The sequence below is a fragment of the Triturus cristatus genome, chromosome 4_1, assembly GCF_964204655.1.
Source record: "Triturus cristatus chromosome 4_1, aTriCri1.1, whole genome shotgun sequence".
Taxonomy (NCBI): Eukaryota; Metazoa; Chordata; class Amphibia; order Caudata; family Salamandridae; genus Triturus; species Triturus cristatus.
Window position 1 is genome coordinate 919443095 of NC_140585.1, and position 19226 is coordinate 919462320.

The 19226-nt window shown below is 49.1% G+C and overlaps 1 protein-coding gene across 3 annotated transcripts in view; it reads left to right on the forward strand.

Moving 5' to 3' along the window:
• The window catches only part of PPP6R2 (protein phosphatase 6 regulatory subunit 2), a 913508-nt gene extending 901246 nt beyond the window's left edge, over positions 1 to 12262 (forward strand). For 2 of the 3 annotated variants that reach the window (XM_085653731.1, XM_085653733.1), the window contains one exon: positions 11403 to 12262. In XM_085653731.1, the coding sequence (XP_085509857.1) occupies positions 11403 to 11805 (403 nt within the window). In that variant the 3' untranslated portion in view covers positions 11806 to 12262. The remainder of the gene's footprint in view (positions 1 to 11402) is intronic. The other variant, XM_085653732.1, reaches the window with a different exon arrangement.
• The last annotated feature ends 6964 nt before the right edge of the window (positions 12263 to 19226 follow it).

A 19226-nucleotide genomic window follows, 5' to 3' on the forward strand; every position in this document is an offset into this window, starting at 1 on the left:
GAGGAAGAGAGGCTCCACCGTCTGGATCCAAACGTGCACTTTCCTTTTACTTGGATCGCACAAAACAATTCAGGGTGGATGGCCAGCTCTTTGTTGTCTACGTGGGCGCTAAAAAAGGTTAGGCCGTACACAAGCGGAACATCTCTAGATGGGACGTTTTGTGTATTAAAGCTTGCTATTCTTTGGCAAAGAAGGAGTCTCCTGTGGGGCTATGCGCCCATTCCACCAGGGCCGACAGCAGCTTCCACCGCTTTGTGACGGGGAGTACCCCTCAACGACATCTGTCAGGCAGCGACGTGGGCATCCCTGCACACTTTCACAAAACACTCCTGCCTGGACAGCCAAGTCCGGAGGGAAGGCTTCTTTGGCCGTCCTGTTCTCCAGGACTTTCTGTTGTTAACTTGGTTCACAGACCTGCCTCTGGGGTTGGTATTGCTGGGGTATCTATTCACAAGGTAAGGAATCTATAACTAATTGTCTTTCAATTGAACAAGTTATTTACCTTCGGTAACGCTATATCTGTAAGAGACAAATATTAGTTATAGATTCCTTACTGCCCCACCCTTCCTCCCCCTTCTGCGAACTGACTTCTAGGGTTAAGGATTTCCTTTCAAGGCCCTAGTATTGTGCATCAGTGGTCAGTATCTTGCATGGCTCTGCGCTTCTGGCATGGAAAGTCGTGTGCAGAACTGACGTCATCCCGGCGACCACGACGCCAACGACGAACATGGAGCCGGCCGACGCCACCTTTCGACGCGCAGGGGTACTGCTGACTAAAAAATTCTCCGGATCCAGTCTGACGCCTGGGGGTAATTCACAAGGTAAGGAATCTATAATGAATCTATGTCTCTTACAGATATATCGTTACCGAAGGTAAGTAACTTGTTCATCAGCCTTGCCCTTAGACACTCTCAGGACTGCTTCTTTCTCCGTGGAAAAAGTGCCCTCTTGTCAGGATGTCTGGTATCACATCTGTGCATCCTGAGGCAGAGTCCACTAGGTGAGCTCTATCAAGGGCTGGTGGGGAAGCGTCGGCATCTCCACGAATCATCTGGAGAAGGCCCGTCATAAAAGCCATAATGTCGCTGCCCTCTAGGCAGGCCTCTGATGCAAATGTAACAGCCTTCTGATGCGAATATTGTTACAGCGGCTCCAATTTTCCCAATCTTCCGGTTTCGCTTGCAAATTGGTGTGTTGCTCTTCAAGAGCTACTACATGTCGCCACAACATCTCTTGGTCCTCAGACCGGGCATCAACTGTGCGTTGAAGATCATCCACGTACTCCTTTCTCAGAGACATCTCTCCAGATGTCACGTAGACAGGAGTTGAACTCAACCTTGAGTGAGCTAATGTCAGAGCGGATTTCATGCAGAAAATGATCCACATACGCCTGCCTAATAGGGGCTGAGGAAGTGGGCTCACTCTCTGGTGCCTGGGAGTGTGGCAGCGTCTCAGAGACCACAGATGAAGCCTTATTCCAGAGGCATGTCACTGGATAGTCTTTTGCAGATTTTGAGTGATTCCAGAGGGACATCATTGGATTGTCTTTCGCAGATTTGGAGCATGGCATGGTGGGAAGATGTGCTTGGTCCGGTATGTGGTAAGCAGATCTATCAAGCACCCCCCTCCAAGCTCCCGCCAACGGGCAAGTGAGTAGTGCAGTGTTCAGGGTGTGGTTGCCAGTAGAGCCAAGTATGAGCCAGAATAGGTGTTGAAAAACTACGTGTGGGGCAATGGCGGGGTGTTACCCAACAAGGATAGCGGACCAACATCATGCAGAGTCCCGTTGGGCTAGATTGTGAGCGGAAAGGTAATGTGTGCCCTGTTCTGAACTTTCAGCGTAACAGAGCACCTGCAGGCTGCACTGCTGTGCCGCCCACCCACCAGACAATGAGAGGGTGTCTGCCAGCATTCACGATCGTCCTCTTGGGGTAATATGTAGGACTGCTTCCACCGATGCTTCACCCAAAAGCACATGGATCGCAGAGAGTTGTGGAAAAATGGCCAGGCAGCTCCAAGATCAGCTAGGCTGAGAAGGTAGGACCACCGATGTCATCATCCCGAACAGCACCCGATAAGTCAAAGTTGTATCCAAGGCAGGCTTGGCTATAAGCAGGCCTCGTGGGTGTGTGCCCTGTAGTAAAACCTCACACTGGAGGCAGTCGGCAGAGCCCCCTGGAAGCCTGCCTATGATACAGAAGGCTCCCGTGGTCCCCAGGGAGGTCGCACTCTCCACCTTTGCTGACTATGATGGTAGGGAAACCCACCACCAGCTCCGGTGCAGTTGGGTAAGTCCAAGCCAGCAAATGTCATGCACCATAGATACCGCCCCAGATGGTCCCCTGTCAGCAAGTTCACAGGAATGCAGGCAGTCACTAAGGCCCCCAGTCCCATCGTCTGATGCAGAGGCTGGATCAGGTGGCAGACAGTATGAGTGAACGTAGCTCCAGCAGGTCTCCCAGGAGCCTTCTGCACAGCAGACCGATCACGCAGTCCTTGGGACCACTCCTCACCTCCAGTCTCATGCCCAAGGGCAGGGGCGCAAGCAGGCCGGATCTCAGACCAGGAGCAAATAGGCGGTCGAGGCCGCACCTGCAGAATGAGAGCCTTGGAGCTTGGGGCTCTGTGCCCGGGTATTCTCTTAGATATCGGCAGAAAAGGCCCCCACCAACAGCTGGTGAGTGCTATGGATAGTCTACTTAAAGGGCGGCACTCCTGAGCTCCGCCGATGCCTTCGGCCACCTACGGGAGGCTCTGTGATGACCATGCGGGCCAGTAACAGGGTGATGCAGGCTGTCTCACCCGGTTCCGAGGGAGCGTTGTCTCCCCACAGCAGTTGCCTGGAAATGCTGGCCTCCTCGCCGGGCTCAGGCCTTGTACGAGTTGACAGCTGGGCCTACTTCTGTTGCAGCAGAGAAAGGTGAAGTGGGGGCTGCCTGTGTAAAAAGGCAGCAGGACCCTCGGGCAGCCGTGGCAGTCTTCTGCTGTAGTAAAGTTGGGGCTGTAGCAGGGTGGTTTAATGGCTCCCTAGCAGTTCGAACAGAGGAGCAGGAACATTCTGTCCGCTCCTTCAGCCGCCCCGGTGCTGTCAATGGCACTGGATGGGCCACGGGGAGTCGGAGAGCAGGCAAAAGTCATCCTACTCGATTACCTGACAGGCCACGCCCCCCATGTGCTATTTTCTGACGCTAAACTCGGTCTACTTTATTTAGTATATTGGGTTTAGCAGCAGAAACTTTGGGGGGTGTTGCATGGGAACGCCCATGCACCACCCATGGTATGTCCCCTTGGCTCTAAGTAATGCAAAGCAGTGCTATGTGTTACTTTCACATTATTTCCAGCGTTAAACAAGTTTAGCGCTGGAAATAAAATCAGACAAAAAGATTTTGTGACGCAAACATGGCGTAAAATTTTAGTAAATCTGGCCTTGAATGTTCTGGATGTTGTCAAAATGGCCTAATCAGGGCTCTCCTCACTGTGAAAGACACCCTGTGCCACTACAGGATGTAGGCGCTATTAATGAAATGCCAAACATTGCCGGGTCATCTAGTCTGTCTTTGCATTCAAGGGACCTGCCAGGTGGTTCACAATCTGGGAAATGTCCTTACATTCTAGCCAGCCTCAGAGTAGGAGAGTCTCCTGGCATTCTGCTCCGCTTGTTGCAGTACCACATGACGGTGGTGTCATTGAAAACCTGTTCTGGCTTCTTCTTGATGGATCACTGAAAAGCCTTCAATGCGTGACGCATGGGCCACAACCCGGTTGATATGGAGCCAGCTTTCTGCTGAATACCAGAGTACTCTGGTCTCCACCTTCTCAAGATGATCTTCCCAACCCAGCAGTGATGCATCTGTCGCCACCATCATCCATGGGTGGGGAAGCAAGAGAGGCCAGCTGTTGGTCTAATTGTTATCGAGCAGCCACCACTGCAGATATTGTGTAGTCTTCTTCAAAGTTTTAATGCCAGACAATAGGTTTCCTTGATGCTGTGCCCATTGAAACCTCAAGTTCCATTGCAGAGCCTGTATATGCCACCTGGATTAGTCTACAAGGAGGATGCAGAAAACTAAAAGGCCAAGAAGCCTCAGAGCTGATCTTACCAAGATCCATGCCCCAGGTTACAATATTGGGATCATAGCCTGAACGTTCTAGTCTCTACGTAATGGCGGGAAGGCCCTGAGCTCTACCAATCCAGGACAGCTCCAATTAAGGAAGCCTCCACAAAGGCGCCAGGGGCAATTTCGATTCATTGTTCTTCAATCCCTGAGATGTTGCCATTGTCTTGATGTGGTCTATGATTGTCTGTGGCAAGCTCAGCTTCATAAGCCAGTTGCCTAGGTAGGGAAAACAGGTACACCCAACCTCCAAAGACTGGCAGAGACAACAGCTATCGCTTTTGGGAACACCTGAGAAGCACTTGTGAGGCTGAAGGTAAGCACAGCAAACTGAAAATGCTCCTGGCCTACTTTGAACCACCAGCAAAATCTGTGATAGGTATATGAAAAAATGCATCCTGCAGGTCCAAGGACACCAAGTCACTCGAGTCCAAGGCAGACAGGACCTCTACCAGTGTGGGTATTGTGAATTTGTCCTTTCTCAGGAACACATTAAGAGGATGAAAATCTAAGATGAGCCGAAGGCCCCTATCCTCTGTGACACGAACAAATAGCGAGAATACCAACCCCCCTATCTCCAAGACTTGAACCCTCTCATTGACATACTTTGGTATGTAAAACTTGCACCTCTTCCAACAAAATGGGCACATGTTCCTGTGAGTTGCTTTTATGTGGGAGGATGATTTGGCAGAGCAGAAAGAATGGGTAGGGCATAGCTATGCTCACTGATTTGAAGAACTGATCAGTCAGACGTGGGGTATCTCCACTCCCGAAGAAAGTGCTAGATCCTGCCTCCTGTAGGATGGTTGTGAACCACTAGTGGAAGATAACCCCGTGTCAACGTGGGATTCACGACAAGGCGGTAGCAATGCGATAGCCACCAGATAACGCGGACAATGTCAGCGTTAAAATCAACGCCACGCCGCAAAAATACGAAACGTAAACGCGAAAAAACATTCGATGATGCCAATCGCAGTACAGAAATCAGCGTAGACCATCCACAGGCCTGCAACTTCCACGCATCTGGCGGAACAATGCACTATAAAAGCAAGAAAAAAAACCAGTTCAAACTGCCTAGCAACATGGAAGCACCCGGACCGAGTGCGGAGGACAAGCCGAACACCACAAGCCCTAAGGCAGACCAGCCAGGAACCCCGCGTCCGGGAAAGGGCAAGGACAAGAGGAAGACAGGGTTCAGTCCGCAGGAAGACCAGATCATCTTCACGGAGGTGACCCAACACCATCAACAACTGTTCGTAACCTCCACTGCGGCACTGGCAACCCAAACAGATATATGGCAGGCCATCGTCACCAACGTCAATGCAGTCAGAGTGTCGAGGAGGACACTGGAGGACATCAAGAGGCACTGGCATGATCTGAAAAGGCAGACCAAACATAACCTCACCGCCAACAGGGAGGCAGCAACGGCGACTGGAGGTGGGCCTCCTGCGACACAGGAGGAGCTGGATGAGCTGGAGCAAATGGTGGCCACAGTCAGCAGTGAGGAGACGGTGGCAGGATTGGGGGGCATGGACACAGCACGATACGACCTGACACAACAGCAACAGGGTCAGTAACGACCAGCGACGGGGGGGAACGGGGGAGATGGGCACAATTGCACACATGCACAATCAAGTCTAGCACACTGCACACCCACAGTGACCGTGGAACATGACCCTGATTGGCCTGTCACAGTGCAGTACACATAGAAATTCCAAGTAGGCCCCCACCCACAATGTGCACAAAGGGGCCCCCCATCACCAATATCACAACCGACCCATGCACATGTGCTGAATCCAGCAAAGCAGCAGCTCTGTGACCCACACAGACTATGCAATTAACACTGCATGTCCGATAGCATGGCATCAGCCCAAATAAATGACATGGCCCACGAATCGACATGGAGGTAGCCCAGTGCAGATCACATCCGTAAAGGAGCAGGTCACACTCTGACATGTCCACGTGCACCCACAATCCATGCCCTACGAAACACGCAGCAGACTAACAATGCACCAGACCACAAAATCTGTCCGAGAGCACATATAACCTAAGTTCAAAAGCAAATCAGGTTCCGATAAGCACACAATTCTAATGCACTCCGCCTCAAAGGGAGAAGGCCACACAAAAACAGCTGCAGGGGCAACTCCCACACAATGCAGCACACACACATAGCAATTACAGTACATCAGCAACAACGGCAATGTGGTACAATGTGCAGCACCACAGGACAGAGCCCGCTCATGCGTAGTAACTGTCCACTCACATCTGGCATTGCCTGACAGTGTGATGATAATGAACGGGTACTACCACACATCCGTCATGTATTGAGAAAACACACTGACTGCCATCAAGTAGCCAGCTCCTCCCAAACAGTCACAATGTACATTGGCAAAGTACTATAGCAAGTGGATAAACATATAACAAGACAAATGCTAGGTGTGAGCCATGAAAGTAACCACTAATGGTACCAGACTTATAAATAAGGCTTTCATACACAAATATAATTTAGAAAAATATATGGTATTTATTTTTTCATTTTTTCATCTGATATTTTTAATTGTTGGTTGTTCTTTTTTATATCATTATTTGGCGTTATACATACATAATTTGATTGAGTATCAAGTTGATATCAGTGAACTAAAATTACAATTAAATATTTCATCAAACACAATATCTGTTATGTATTCCAAACAATTGACGCAGGCAATTTATACATGTATAGTTGATAGAAGCAATGCGGCAGATGGAAGCTACGCGCGTTTCGGCAACACTGCCTTCATCAGGAGACCGTCTATTGCATTGAAACTGTATAGGATATAAACAACATATAATATAATGGTTACATTTTCATGATTTTAATACATATACACCCAGGCTTCATTATTTTGTCTATTTTTCATTTTACAGGCTCTATACATTATATATTCCTTACGACTAATACTGTCTAATTAACTAAAAAAAGGGGAGAGAAAGAGAAAGAAAAATTACTGGATATGTCCAAGATACTCGTCAGATAATTAATCTAATGGAAGGCACTCCATTTAATTCCAAGAGACAATGGCTTGTCACATTGGATGTGGAAAGTCTGTACTCCAACATACCATGCGATGGAGCCATCACAGCTGTGAAATGGTTTATTGATCTTTATGACATTGAGTGCAGTACTGATTTTATCATCAACTGCCTTAAAATCATTCTTGATGAAAATATTTTTGAATTTCGAGGTGAGTTATACAAACAGATAAAAGGAGTCAGTATGGGCGCTTCTTGCGCCCCGACAATAGCGAACATCTATATGGCTAACTTCGAACAAAAATTTATTTTCAATGAAGTGGCACCATTTTTTGAGTCTATATTACATTGGTCACAGTATATAGACGACATTGTTTTTATATGGGGTGATAATGAAGATAATCTGACTGAGTTAATTATTTGGTTAAATCTGTGTGACCCAAATTTAAAATTTACATCCCATATAAGCAATACCCAAATTGAGTTCTTGGACATATTAATTAAACATGAATGTGGCCAGTTATTTGTGGATCTTTTCATAAAATGTACTGCTCGCAACACTTTGCTGCATTATCAAAGTTTTCACCCTACCAAACAAAAAAATAGCATTCCCTCTGGTCAGTTTTTGCGCCTTAGGCGGAACTGCACAAAGTTGGAGGATTTCGACATAAGATCTATTGACATGAAAAAGAAGTTTCTTGATAGAGGTTACCCTCGTAGACTTATACGAGAATCGTATAAACGTGCAAGGTTTTATGACCGTCAGCATTTACTACAAGGTAGTAATCGGAAACAGGAAGCGAATTTAGTCTTTGTAACACGTCATTCATTAATGAATGAACAAATTCGCCAAATTATTTGTTCCAACTGGCATCTACTTAATGTCAATAGAACTAAGACCAATTCTGTTGAGAAACCCCTTTTTGCTTATCGTAAAAATAGGAATCTTAAAGATCTTATTGTTAAATCCTGCATGCCTGTACAGAAAGAACCAATACAGAGAAGTATTGAAGGCCTGCTACCTATTCAGGGGAATTACAAATGCGGAACATGTATAGTTTGCCCTTTGAAAGAACTCCTTTTCAATGGACAAACAATTGTGTCTAAAGGCATAAGCAACTGTAAAACTAAAAACATCATCTATTTGCTAATATGTCCATGTAATAAAGGTTATGTGGGCGAAACGTCAAGGTCTCTTAACACCAGACTTACTGAACATAGATCCGCAATCAGGACTAAAAAAAATAGCCTCCCCCATGGTTTCGCATTTTCTAGAAAAGAGCCATACTGCGGACAGTATACGATGGTATATTCTGGAAAAAATTGTTAACAAAGAAGGCCATTGCTCTGAAAAAACAAGAAAAAAACGAAGTGTTTTGAATTTTCTATCTGGATACAGTTAAAAAGGGCCTGAGTTTGGAGATACCCTGGGATCAGGCTATTACCTAAATCAGGCCGAGAGACGTATACTTCTATTACCTACCTTTATATGCCGCTTTTTGTGGCATCACTATCTATAGCTGACCAGCTATATAGAGTAAATTATATCTTAAAAACTCTAACATTATCCTTCCATTAGAATAGCCATATCATTTAATAATGGCTATAATATACATTTATGAGGCTTTGTACATGTGTGTTCTATGCATCTGAGATGGCGAGCATAGCTTGTTTATTTTCCACTCTTTTTTATTATATATATTTTTTATAATTTTTTTACTATAGTTTTCAGTTAGACCTTTCATTGCGCCGTATTTTATAGAAAACCTTCTGCTGCAAGATGATATTTATATATCATCATTAACATCGAGGCATTACTCATTTCAGCAATATTTATTTGCACGACTTCTCTGCAGTATTCCCTGTTCCAAGATGGCACCTATGTTGTGTTATCTACTACCTTATCGTGTTCCGTTTGTTTTTTATTTAGCACTTGTATTGAATCTCTAATTTAGGACTCTTAATATCAATGGTATCTATTCTTTACCATATGGTATCGTACATTCCTATACTTTGTGTAGGAGGGGCCTTATTGTCCATACTTGTGGCACGTAGGATTGGAGCTTTTTTCGCTCTCTAGTTTGCATACTGGCTGTGATTAGGTATGCGCCATCTTGAGTTTACGGATGTAATACTCGACTGTACTGTCCGTTTTCTATTTTCACTCCCATACCCACTCAGTGCCGACTGCTCCCCATTAGCCTAATTAACTTTGGCTTGGCGCGCGAAACGGCGGATATTTATAGGGCTCAGCTGTAGGCACAATTTTACAGCGACGAACCTTTGCATCAATCGGAGCCACCTTTATGAACGTTTAAAAACAGAATAAGGTACGTTTCTACTGCAAGGACTTTAGGAATAATTTCAATTTATATTTTGTTTTCTTAAAGCTTTATTCAGACATTCACTATAATTATATATATATTTTTATTTTAGGCACACTTGGGAATGTCTAAATGATCCTTTATACTCAAGATTACTACTTCAGTTATCTTCCTCTTCTCTTTTTCGTCCCGTTCCTTTTTTATTTTGAGGAACGACAACAGCCTAGCCTTAAGTAAGTAGTTTTGAGTTAAAATGGCGGTCGCTTGCATTTGGCAATATATCTCTGCCACACGATATAACAAGATAATCTGTTTGCTTTTTCATCTTTCGTTTTCTATATACAGTGCCCAATGCTATTTATATTGGCATCCAACTCTGAAGGGTCGACTGTGCACATTATAAAATATATATATATATATATATATATATATATATATATATATATATATATATATATACATGCTCTTTAGCTGATCGTCATCAACAATTAGTGTGCAAACTCATAAATAGTAAGTATAGAAGACTTTGTATGTCTCTTTTTTTATATCACTAGGCCTTCCTATGTACTCTAATATCAGTACTTTCTCATGTCCCTTATATCTGTTTATCCAGAAAGAATTCTGTTATTCTGGTCTGCCCCACAACTGCTTCGGAGCTATTATTGGTTCTCAGTACATCATAGGACTGTTCAGTCTAAGTATCTCGTATTCATAGAGATTAAGTAAGTAGAATTGAACTGTAGAAATATTATATGGACCGTTAGAGTTCAGTAGTATGAGACTATCTGATTTGATTTTTAAACCATACTGTTTTGGGTATTTACTTAAATGGTTCTTTTTTCTTGTTTTCTTTTCCATCACACTTACTCACCTCATAATCTCTTTATCTTTATTGTCATTGGTGGTTTTTAGTTTTCTTTCTTTTTATTCTCTTATCTTCTTCTTTTCTTGTTTCAGAATTCTATATAAAATGCTGTTGTATATATTGTATTATTGCATTATTGTGTCATAGTAGTGTCAATATTGATCAATATAGGACAATACAAGTGTAAATATGTCAATGTTTTAGTCATTGTCCTGTAGGTGTCACATGTCTTTTTCTGTTTAGTGGTGTTTGGCAACAATGTATCTACAAAAAATAAGTGAATTGGATATTGAAATGTATACGTGATGTATCATACATCATTAGGAATGTCTTTCTTTCTCTTTCTCTCCCCTTTTTTTAGTTAATTAGACAGTATTAGCCGTAAGGAATATATAATGTATAGAGCCTGTAAAATGAAAAAAAGAAAAAAAGACAAAATAATGAAGCCTGGGTGTATATGTATTAAAAGCATGAAAATGTAACCATTATATTATATGTTTATATCCTATACAGTTTCAATGCAATAGACGGTCTCCTGATGAAGGCAGTGTTGTCGAAACGCGCGTAGCTTCCATCTACCGCATTGCTTCTATCAACTATATATGTATAAATTGCCTGCGTCAATTGTTTGGAATACATAACAGATATTGTGTTTGAAATATTTTATTGTAATTTTAGTTCACTGATACATAATTTTGATTGAGTTTCAAGTTGATATGTATAACGCCAAATAATGATATAAAAAAGAACAAACAACAATTAAAAATATCAGATGAAAAAATAAATACCGTATATTTTTCTAAATTATATTTATGTATGAAAGCCTTATTTATAAGTCTGGTACCATTAGTGGTTACTTTCATGGCTCACACCTAGCATTTGTCTTGTTATATGTTTATCCACTTGCTATAGTACTTTACCTAAATAGTTCTTTTCCTTACGTATAGCAAGTCTATTAGTTATGTAGGGGTCCCCTTTTTTCTAAACAACAATGTACATTGGCATGAAGTCTGAATGTAAACATCTGAAAATCAAACAACATACATGTGAAACTCTGTTAACCTGCATCTCCCCTTTACATTTCAGAGGGACAATCACCACCTATGGCAGGGCAGAGCAGAACACAAACCCCATCATTGATGATGTAGACGACAACATGCACATTTGTCAAGATAGCCGCCTACGGATACTGGACAGCCTCTGCACCCCACCCCCAGGAGCAGGGCAGGCCACCTGCCTCGAGGTGACCCCACCATCTGCACAGACAACACAGCAGGGAACACACACCACCACGGCTGTCTCCCAGGACCCCCCCGACCAATACATGGAGCACATACGTGTGTGGTCTTCCCAGGTGGAGTTGGCTGAACAGCTGCGGGTGGGTTTCGAGCTCATGGCAGCCAAACTCGATGCCATACGTGGCTGTCTGAGTCCCATCAAGCACCACGTACAGTCCCTATCGGACACCCCCTGTCCGCACCAGGCTTAGACACAGGTGACTGCAGCGGGAACATCGACACACACAGCTCCGACCCCTGATGTGTCCGTGGCACACAGTGATGCAGCCATCATCCCGCCACACACACCGGACACAGAACTCGTATCAGGGGGAGTAAGAAGGGGATGTGAACTACTGTGTGAGGAAGGAGGCAGTAGCTGCCATTACCGCCGTATGGCCTGTCTTTGCCTGGTTATGACCTATGCATCATGGCCTGAGACACACCTCATAGTGGCCCCCGGAACACTCTGCAACTTTCACCCGGACCCCGACACGGACTGCCATTTCGTCACCGGAGGCCAATTACACAACTATCCTGCTGCGGACTGCACTCTCCCTCTTCCCAATCACTGTGCAATCCCCAAAGGACTCTGGTTGGCCCACCACTGGGCTGTGTACAGCCCGAGCTCCGTCAATCACCTGAATGTGAATAAAACATTCTAAATCATACAGATGTGTCATCACTATGTTCACTCGCGTATGGAGTAGTGGCTGGATGTAGGAACAATGTTTGCACATGGAGGTACAACCTGGTAACTGACATCTATGCGCATGTGTATCCCTGAGACACATGACCTATTGGCTGACTGTGAAGGCGAGTACTAGCTGTGTCCCCATTGCACATTAACAACAATCTTACAACCCCCAACCTAGTCACACGTCCATGTACTGAATAGGGCTGTGTGTAGGACTGACCCAAACGAAAGCAGGCAAGGAGTGGTGTCCTACACCACATGTGACACCAGAAGTTCACGTCGCATACCTACTCACACAGAGCTATGTGGACACATTCTGTTGTGATATATGACATTGCTCCACATGGTCAGAGGTTGGACACCATGCTCACATTGCTGTAGTCACGTAAGTGCACATGACGTCCAACACCAATCCAAAAGCACTGTCTGGCTCACAGAGGTGGAGCTTGCCAAAGGGCAACCCCTACCCCCCCAATGCACAAGCATCAGTCAGTTCCTCCCTGTGTAGTTAAGATGCTCATTGTGGCACACAAGTGGACAATCCAAACAACACACCTCACAGACACCAGTGGAGTTGCATTGACTTTATTGGCATGTGCGTGTCAGTACGGACGAGGCCACAACAGGCAGGGACATGCTTGAGATGCTTACACGCAGCATGGGTACAAGTCGAGGTTCAGGAAATGTTGGGTCTAAAATAGGCAACATTCATCACGGATGGCAACGCTCTCAGTCCTCCTTGCCTTGCTGGATGAGTCATGTTTTGTTTGGCGTCTGCCCATTGCCCCGTGTGAGGGGGCACAACTTACTGCCCATGGGTTCTGCATGGTGCTCTGCCTACGGACTGCGCCCATTGTCTGCTCTGCTGACTGTGATCAGGTGTGAGGGTCCGACAGGTTCACATGTCGTGCTACATTGCCATGTGTGTGCTCTCCCCCAGCAGTGTGTCCGAATTGGCAACTTTGCCAAACGATGCTGTGTTTCACCGAGCATGGACCTGCATCACCTTGCACAGGTGTGTGTACACAGGCGTTGTACCACGCACATGCATCCAGAGCCCGGACGAAGGCAAACGTTTTCCATGTTGTGGTGGGATATGTCAGCAATCCCCATGATGCAACAAGTTGTTGGGACCTGTGCTGTGGGTGACAATCGGATGTGGCTGCAGGAACGTAGTTACTCGTCCATGAATGCCCGTGTAGCTTCATGTGCAATGTGTTCCAATAGTACGTCGTCGTGTTCAAGGAACCCCAGGGTGAGCCAATCCATTAAGTGGTCCTGGCAAGTGTGCTCAGCCCATGCCGTTTCCCCAATCCGCAACACAGCCCAATAGGGGAGCGCCTCGATGTGGTCACTGCACACGAGGAATTGTGCAATCTCCCATGCACAACTACCAATACCTACACAGTATGTCAGGGCATCCCTTGCACGGCTGTCTCGGTTATACTCCTGCTCGTGATCCAACAGGGGGCACAGACACAGGTCATAGTCCAATTCATCAACAGTTGTGTTGGATAGGCAGACATCCATGGGACACTTGAATGTGCATGTTCGGCAGTGGAACCAGGGCTGGACGCGGGTGACGTAGGCAAGGCGGAAGCTGAGCCGGTAACTGATCCGCAGCACTGCCAGTGGCACTGCGACCAGTAAATGCAGCATACATGCACGGTACTGTTCCAACGGGGGTTTTGCATGTGCCCGGTGTGGCGTGCCATTGCGTTGGTGTGTCTCGTGGAACTGGCACTCTTCTGAACTGCGGCAGTTGTGTGGAGGATAGGCCACAGCTCTGAGCAATGATTCGAATGTGTGTGCAACGTTGGGGAGGTTGGCTTTCTGATTCCGTGTGTGTCATGGGCATCCCATGCGTGGGTATCACAGGCAGGGGCTTCTCTGTGTGAGGTGTGGATGAGTTGGATAGTTCATTTGTGGAATGCGTGGTGTGAGGGGAGTCTCCGTCTGCCATGTCATCTCTCTCAGGGTGTTCCAGGAGCGTTCTGGAGCAAGGTCAGAGGTGCAGGTGTTTTACCGCCTTCTGCATTGGAACAATGGAGCTTTCATCCCTGATGTTTGTCTGACTGCTACTTGCGTCTTAGGGATGTGATGTGGCTTTGGTGCTGAGATTGGGACCCGGCCTTGGGCTCATGGTGTACGGATGGCGATACACACACACATGTTGGCATGTGGAGCCAGGTGGCCGAGATGACTTACGCTGCTTGTGCAATCTCACTCTGTCTCTCTCCCTCGCTCTCTTCCTCTCTTTTCTTTGGTGGGCGCATGACACACCTTCTTCTCTTGGATTTGGTCTTCCAGGCTGTGTGCTACGGATTGTCCAATGAGGAGCCACTAGGACTCATCCTACGGGTTGTCTCTGCTTTTTTTTGTATGGTCTTTTGTGTTGGTGATTGCATTGCTGTTTGACTGAGTCTCCATTTTCTGGCCACGCAGGTCTGTTGAATGTCCTGCTTGTGCGACATTAGGCAAAATGTTTGTATTGCGATTCGTGGTGTTGGTGTGCAGTTTCTTTGGCCAGGGTTGGGGTTGGTCCCGGAGGCGGGGTGGGCGGGTGGCCCTCTTGGGTGTCCGGGCTGCATTATGGGTGGCCCCATGGCATCTGTTGCCCTTCTGATGTGGCCCTGGGCTGGTCTCCATTTTGTGGTGCTGGCTGCCGTCCGACTTAACACCAGGTCAGAGCAGGTGTAGATTCCCTGGTGCTAACGCGCCTTATCGCCGGTTTTGTGTTTTATCGCCGATCTGTCTGGTCGTTGAGAATGTTGAGGTGTGGTGTTGTCGTGGCTTTTGGCACAGGAATGCCTACTCTGCATCTCATTTGCGATAGTTGCGGGGATCCTCTGTGGCGATGTTTTTTGCGGCTGCTATCGCGGGTAAACTGGTGCTGTGGGCTGTTGGCACCAGCTTGTGAATGGGGAGGTAAATTTATCACTACTTTGGCTGCGATACAGTGATGTTAATTCGATGATAGCTCCTTGTGAATAAGGCCCCAAGAGTGTGTGTCGTGGCTCTACTCTCATTGAAATGTTCTAAGGCAGAATCAGCTTTTTCACCAAGCAGGTGTAAGCCATTGAGAAGCATATCCATGAGAGAGACCTGTACGTCTCCATAGAACCTTGTGGAGTGCATCCACGTATAGTGGCAGAGCACCACACTAGTACCTACCGCCCATTCCATAAATAGGCAGTTTCAAGGCTAGCAGGAACCACTTACTTGACTGCATCTTGACCATCCATAATGGTTTGAGTCAGTGTGGTCTTGAGGTCTGCAGGGACTGCTAGCAAGCTCTCGTTGGCCATGTCCCAGGGGGCATGCAAATATCGGTCCAATAAACAAACATCTGAAAGAAACACGTTAGTTAGATTCCTCACCTTAGAATATCCCCAGGCGTCAGACTGGATCCGGAAGATTTTTCGTCAGCAATACCCCTTGCGCGTCGCTAGGCGTCGTCTGCGGCTCCGAGTCCGTCGTCGGCGTCGTGCGCCGGAATGACGTCGTCGGAGTACTTAGACGCCGCCCTCGCGCGCTGACGTCAGTTCTTCTTTTTTCCGCGCCAGTAAGCGCAGATCCGGGAGAGCTACCCCTTTAGTCATTTTTTGACTAACTTTTTCGATCCTTTTTGATCTTGTCGACTTCGGTGCCGGTAGGATGCCTGGGTTTAAAGCCTGTGCTGACTGTAGCCGCTTGATGTCGGTTACGGACCATCACCGCCGGTGCCTTTACTGCTTGGGCCTCGACCACGACGCGGAGTCGTGTTCGGACTGCAAGGCCCTGACCTCGAAGGCTAGACGGGAGCGGTCCCGTAAGCTTCTCGAGATTCGCCACTCGGCCCCGCAAGCCTCTCGATCCCGGTCCAGGAGGAGGTCCAAGGATCGGTCGCGGAGCCGCAGCCGACGTCACCATCGGTCGTCGGGATCCAAGTCTTCGGGTAAGTCGAAGCATTCCAAGAAGTCCAAGAGGCGACACCGCTCTTCGGACTCCCCTCGCCGGTCGCGCGACTCGGCCGAGGGTCAGGGTGGTTCCACCCCGCGGCTCCGGCGGAGCCGCAGGCGCCGCACAAGTCCCCATACCCGCCGGTCCCTGGGACTGACGCGACGCCGGCGGAGGTCAGTGCCTTCCTCTCGGCCATGAGGAGCCTGGCTCCGCCGTCGACGCCCGCTGGCGCGCCTTCGGGCCCCGCGGACCCGACAGGGCTGCCTTGCCTGCCGGCGGCTCCGGCCCCGGCGCCGTCGACGGCTCCGGCCTCGGCGCCGTCGACGGCTCCGGCCTCGACGCCGCAAGCGCCCGAGGGACCCGTTCCCGAGTCCCCGCCGACGCCGGTCGACCTCGTCACGCCTCCTCTGCCGGCGTCGACACCGGTACCAACCCCGACGCCGACTCCGCTCGACGTCGAGCCCCGGTTCAGTCCCGCTCTGGGCCCGTCGCCGCTACGGCGTCAATGGACGCCGCGTTTGGCGCCGCTAGAGACACATTATGTCTACCGCACGGCTCCGTTCCTTCCTCCTGTATACCAGGAATCGGATGATGGGGACAACTGGGAGGGATCCGAGGATCCTATGGCCGCTCAGGCTCAAATGTCACAGGACTGGGCAGATGAACTGGGGGAGGCCAGTGGCCTGGATACCTCTCCGGACACTGGATTCGTCTCTCCTCCGACTGTGGCTTCGGAGGAGGGCGCTGCTTTCTCTGTGGTGCTGCGCAAGGCGGCCGCAGCCCTTGGGCTCGAGCTACCTGCCGTGGCTGTGAGGACTAACGTCCTCACTGAGGTGCTTCAGTCTGCAGCAAGCTCCACTGAGCCTCTGCTGCAATTCAATGAGGCCCTCATTGACGTTCTGCAGGGCACCTGGTCCAAGCCCTCCACAGTTCCTCCTGTGGACAGGAACGTCGCCAGGCGCCACCGCCCTGCTCCGGGCGACCCCAGTTTTCTGTCCCAACACCCTACCCCCGAGAGCCTGGTTATCCAGGCCTCTACCTCCCAATCCTCCTTCCCGACCGCTCCGCCGGACCGGGATTCCAAGAGACTGGAACAGTTTGGCAAGAAGCTGTTCTCTTCCCTTAGTTTGGGCCTGCGGTCTTTGAACACCGCCTGTCTCTTGGATCGTTATTCCCACTCTCTGTGGGATGCGGTGGAGGACGTGCTGCCCCTGTGTCCGGAGGAGGTCCGGACACGACTTACCCAGGCTCTGGCCGATGGGAGGGATGCAGCACGACACGCTATCCGATGTGGGCTTGACACTACGGACTCGCTGGGTAGGGCAATTTCTACCACAGTGGCGCTTAGATGTCACGCCTGGCTGTGGTCCACGTCATTTTCGGGCGATGTCCAGAGCACTCTCATGGACATGCCCTTTGATGGCACTCGCCTTTTTGGCAAGAAAGCGGACAGTGCGCTGAATCGCTTTAAGGACTCCCGGGCTACGGCCAAGTCCTTGGGCCTCTCGGCCCCGCGGTCGCAAACTTCCGCTTTTCGCCCCTTTCGTGGCCAAGGAAGGGGTGCCTCCTCATGTACGCCTAGCCACCAGCCGCAGAACCAACCTGCGCGCGGTCGCGGACGTGGTTTCCGCCGAGGCGGTTCTGGAGGACGACGAGGTCAGCCCACATCCACCCCGGCAGAATCCGCCTCAAAGCCTTCCTAGTCCGAGCTTTCAGGCCCATTCCACGCCAGTAGGCGGCAGAGTTCGCCATCACCTGGTCCACTGGCGGTCCATCACATCGGACAGGTGGGTGCTGCAAATCGTCCGAAGGGGCTACTCCCTCCCCTTCGAGACGACCCCTACAGCCATGCCACCGCAGCACCACCGTATCTCAGGGGATCATTTGAATCTTCTCCACGAGGAAGTTTCGGCCCTCTTGGCCAAGGGGGCCGTCGAGCGCGTTCCGAGCCCAGAAGTAGGTCGTGGTTGTTATTCCCACTACTTTCTGGTGCCCAAGAAGGGCAAAGGGGGCCTGCGCCCTATCTTGGACCTCCGGAACGTCAATGCCTGCCTCCGGAAGGAAAGGTTCAAAATGTTAACTTTGGCTCAGGTTCTAGCTGCCCTAGACCCTGGAGACTGGATGGTAGCGTTGGACTTGCAGGACGCATATTTCCACATCCCCGTCCTGCCGGCCCACCGGCGTTACCTGCGGTTCACGGTGGGCCAAGAGCACTTTCAGTTTACCGTGCTCCCCTTCGGCCTCACCAGTGCCCCTCGGGTGTTCACGAAAGTGATGGCGGTGGTCGCAGCTCAGCTGCGCAGATCAGGGGTTCCAGTCTTCCCCTATCTCGACGACTGGTTGTTGAAGGCGGGCTCGCCCCAGACAGTCGTCTCCCACCTCCAGACTACGGCGGATCTCCTGCATTTGCTGGGATTTTCCATCAACGTGCCGAAGTCACACTTGAGTCCCTCTCAGAAGCTCCTCTTCATCGGAGCAGTTCTCGATTCGGCGCAGTCCCGGGTCTATCCACCGGAACAGCGGGTCCGGGATATTCAGGCCCTGATTCCCATCTTTCGGCCTCTATCCTGGGTTTCGGTCAGGCTAGTGTTGCGGCTTCTGGGGCTGATGGCCTCCTGCATCCTACTTGTGCATCACGCCAGGCGGCGCATGAGGGCTCTGCAGTGGGACCTGAAGTTTCAGTGGTCCCAGCATCACGGCAACCTGTCCGACCATGTCTTGATCTCGGAGGGCACTGCACAGCAGTTGCAGTGGTGGCTCACGGACCGCGATTGGGTCATGGGCAGAAGCCTCTCCCTTCCCCAACCGGAGCATGTCGTAGTGACGGATGCGTCCCTCCTGGGATGGGGTGGCCATATGGGAGAGGCGGAGATCAGAGGCCTCTGGTCTCCGGCGGAGTCTCGTCTCCACATCAACCTGTTGGAGTTGAGAGCGATCCGGCTTGCACTGAAAGCCTTCCTTCCCTCTGTCAGGGGCAGTGTCGTGCAGGTGTTC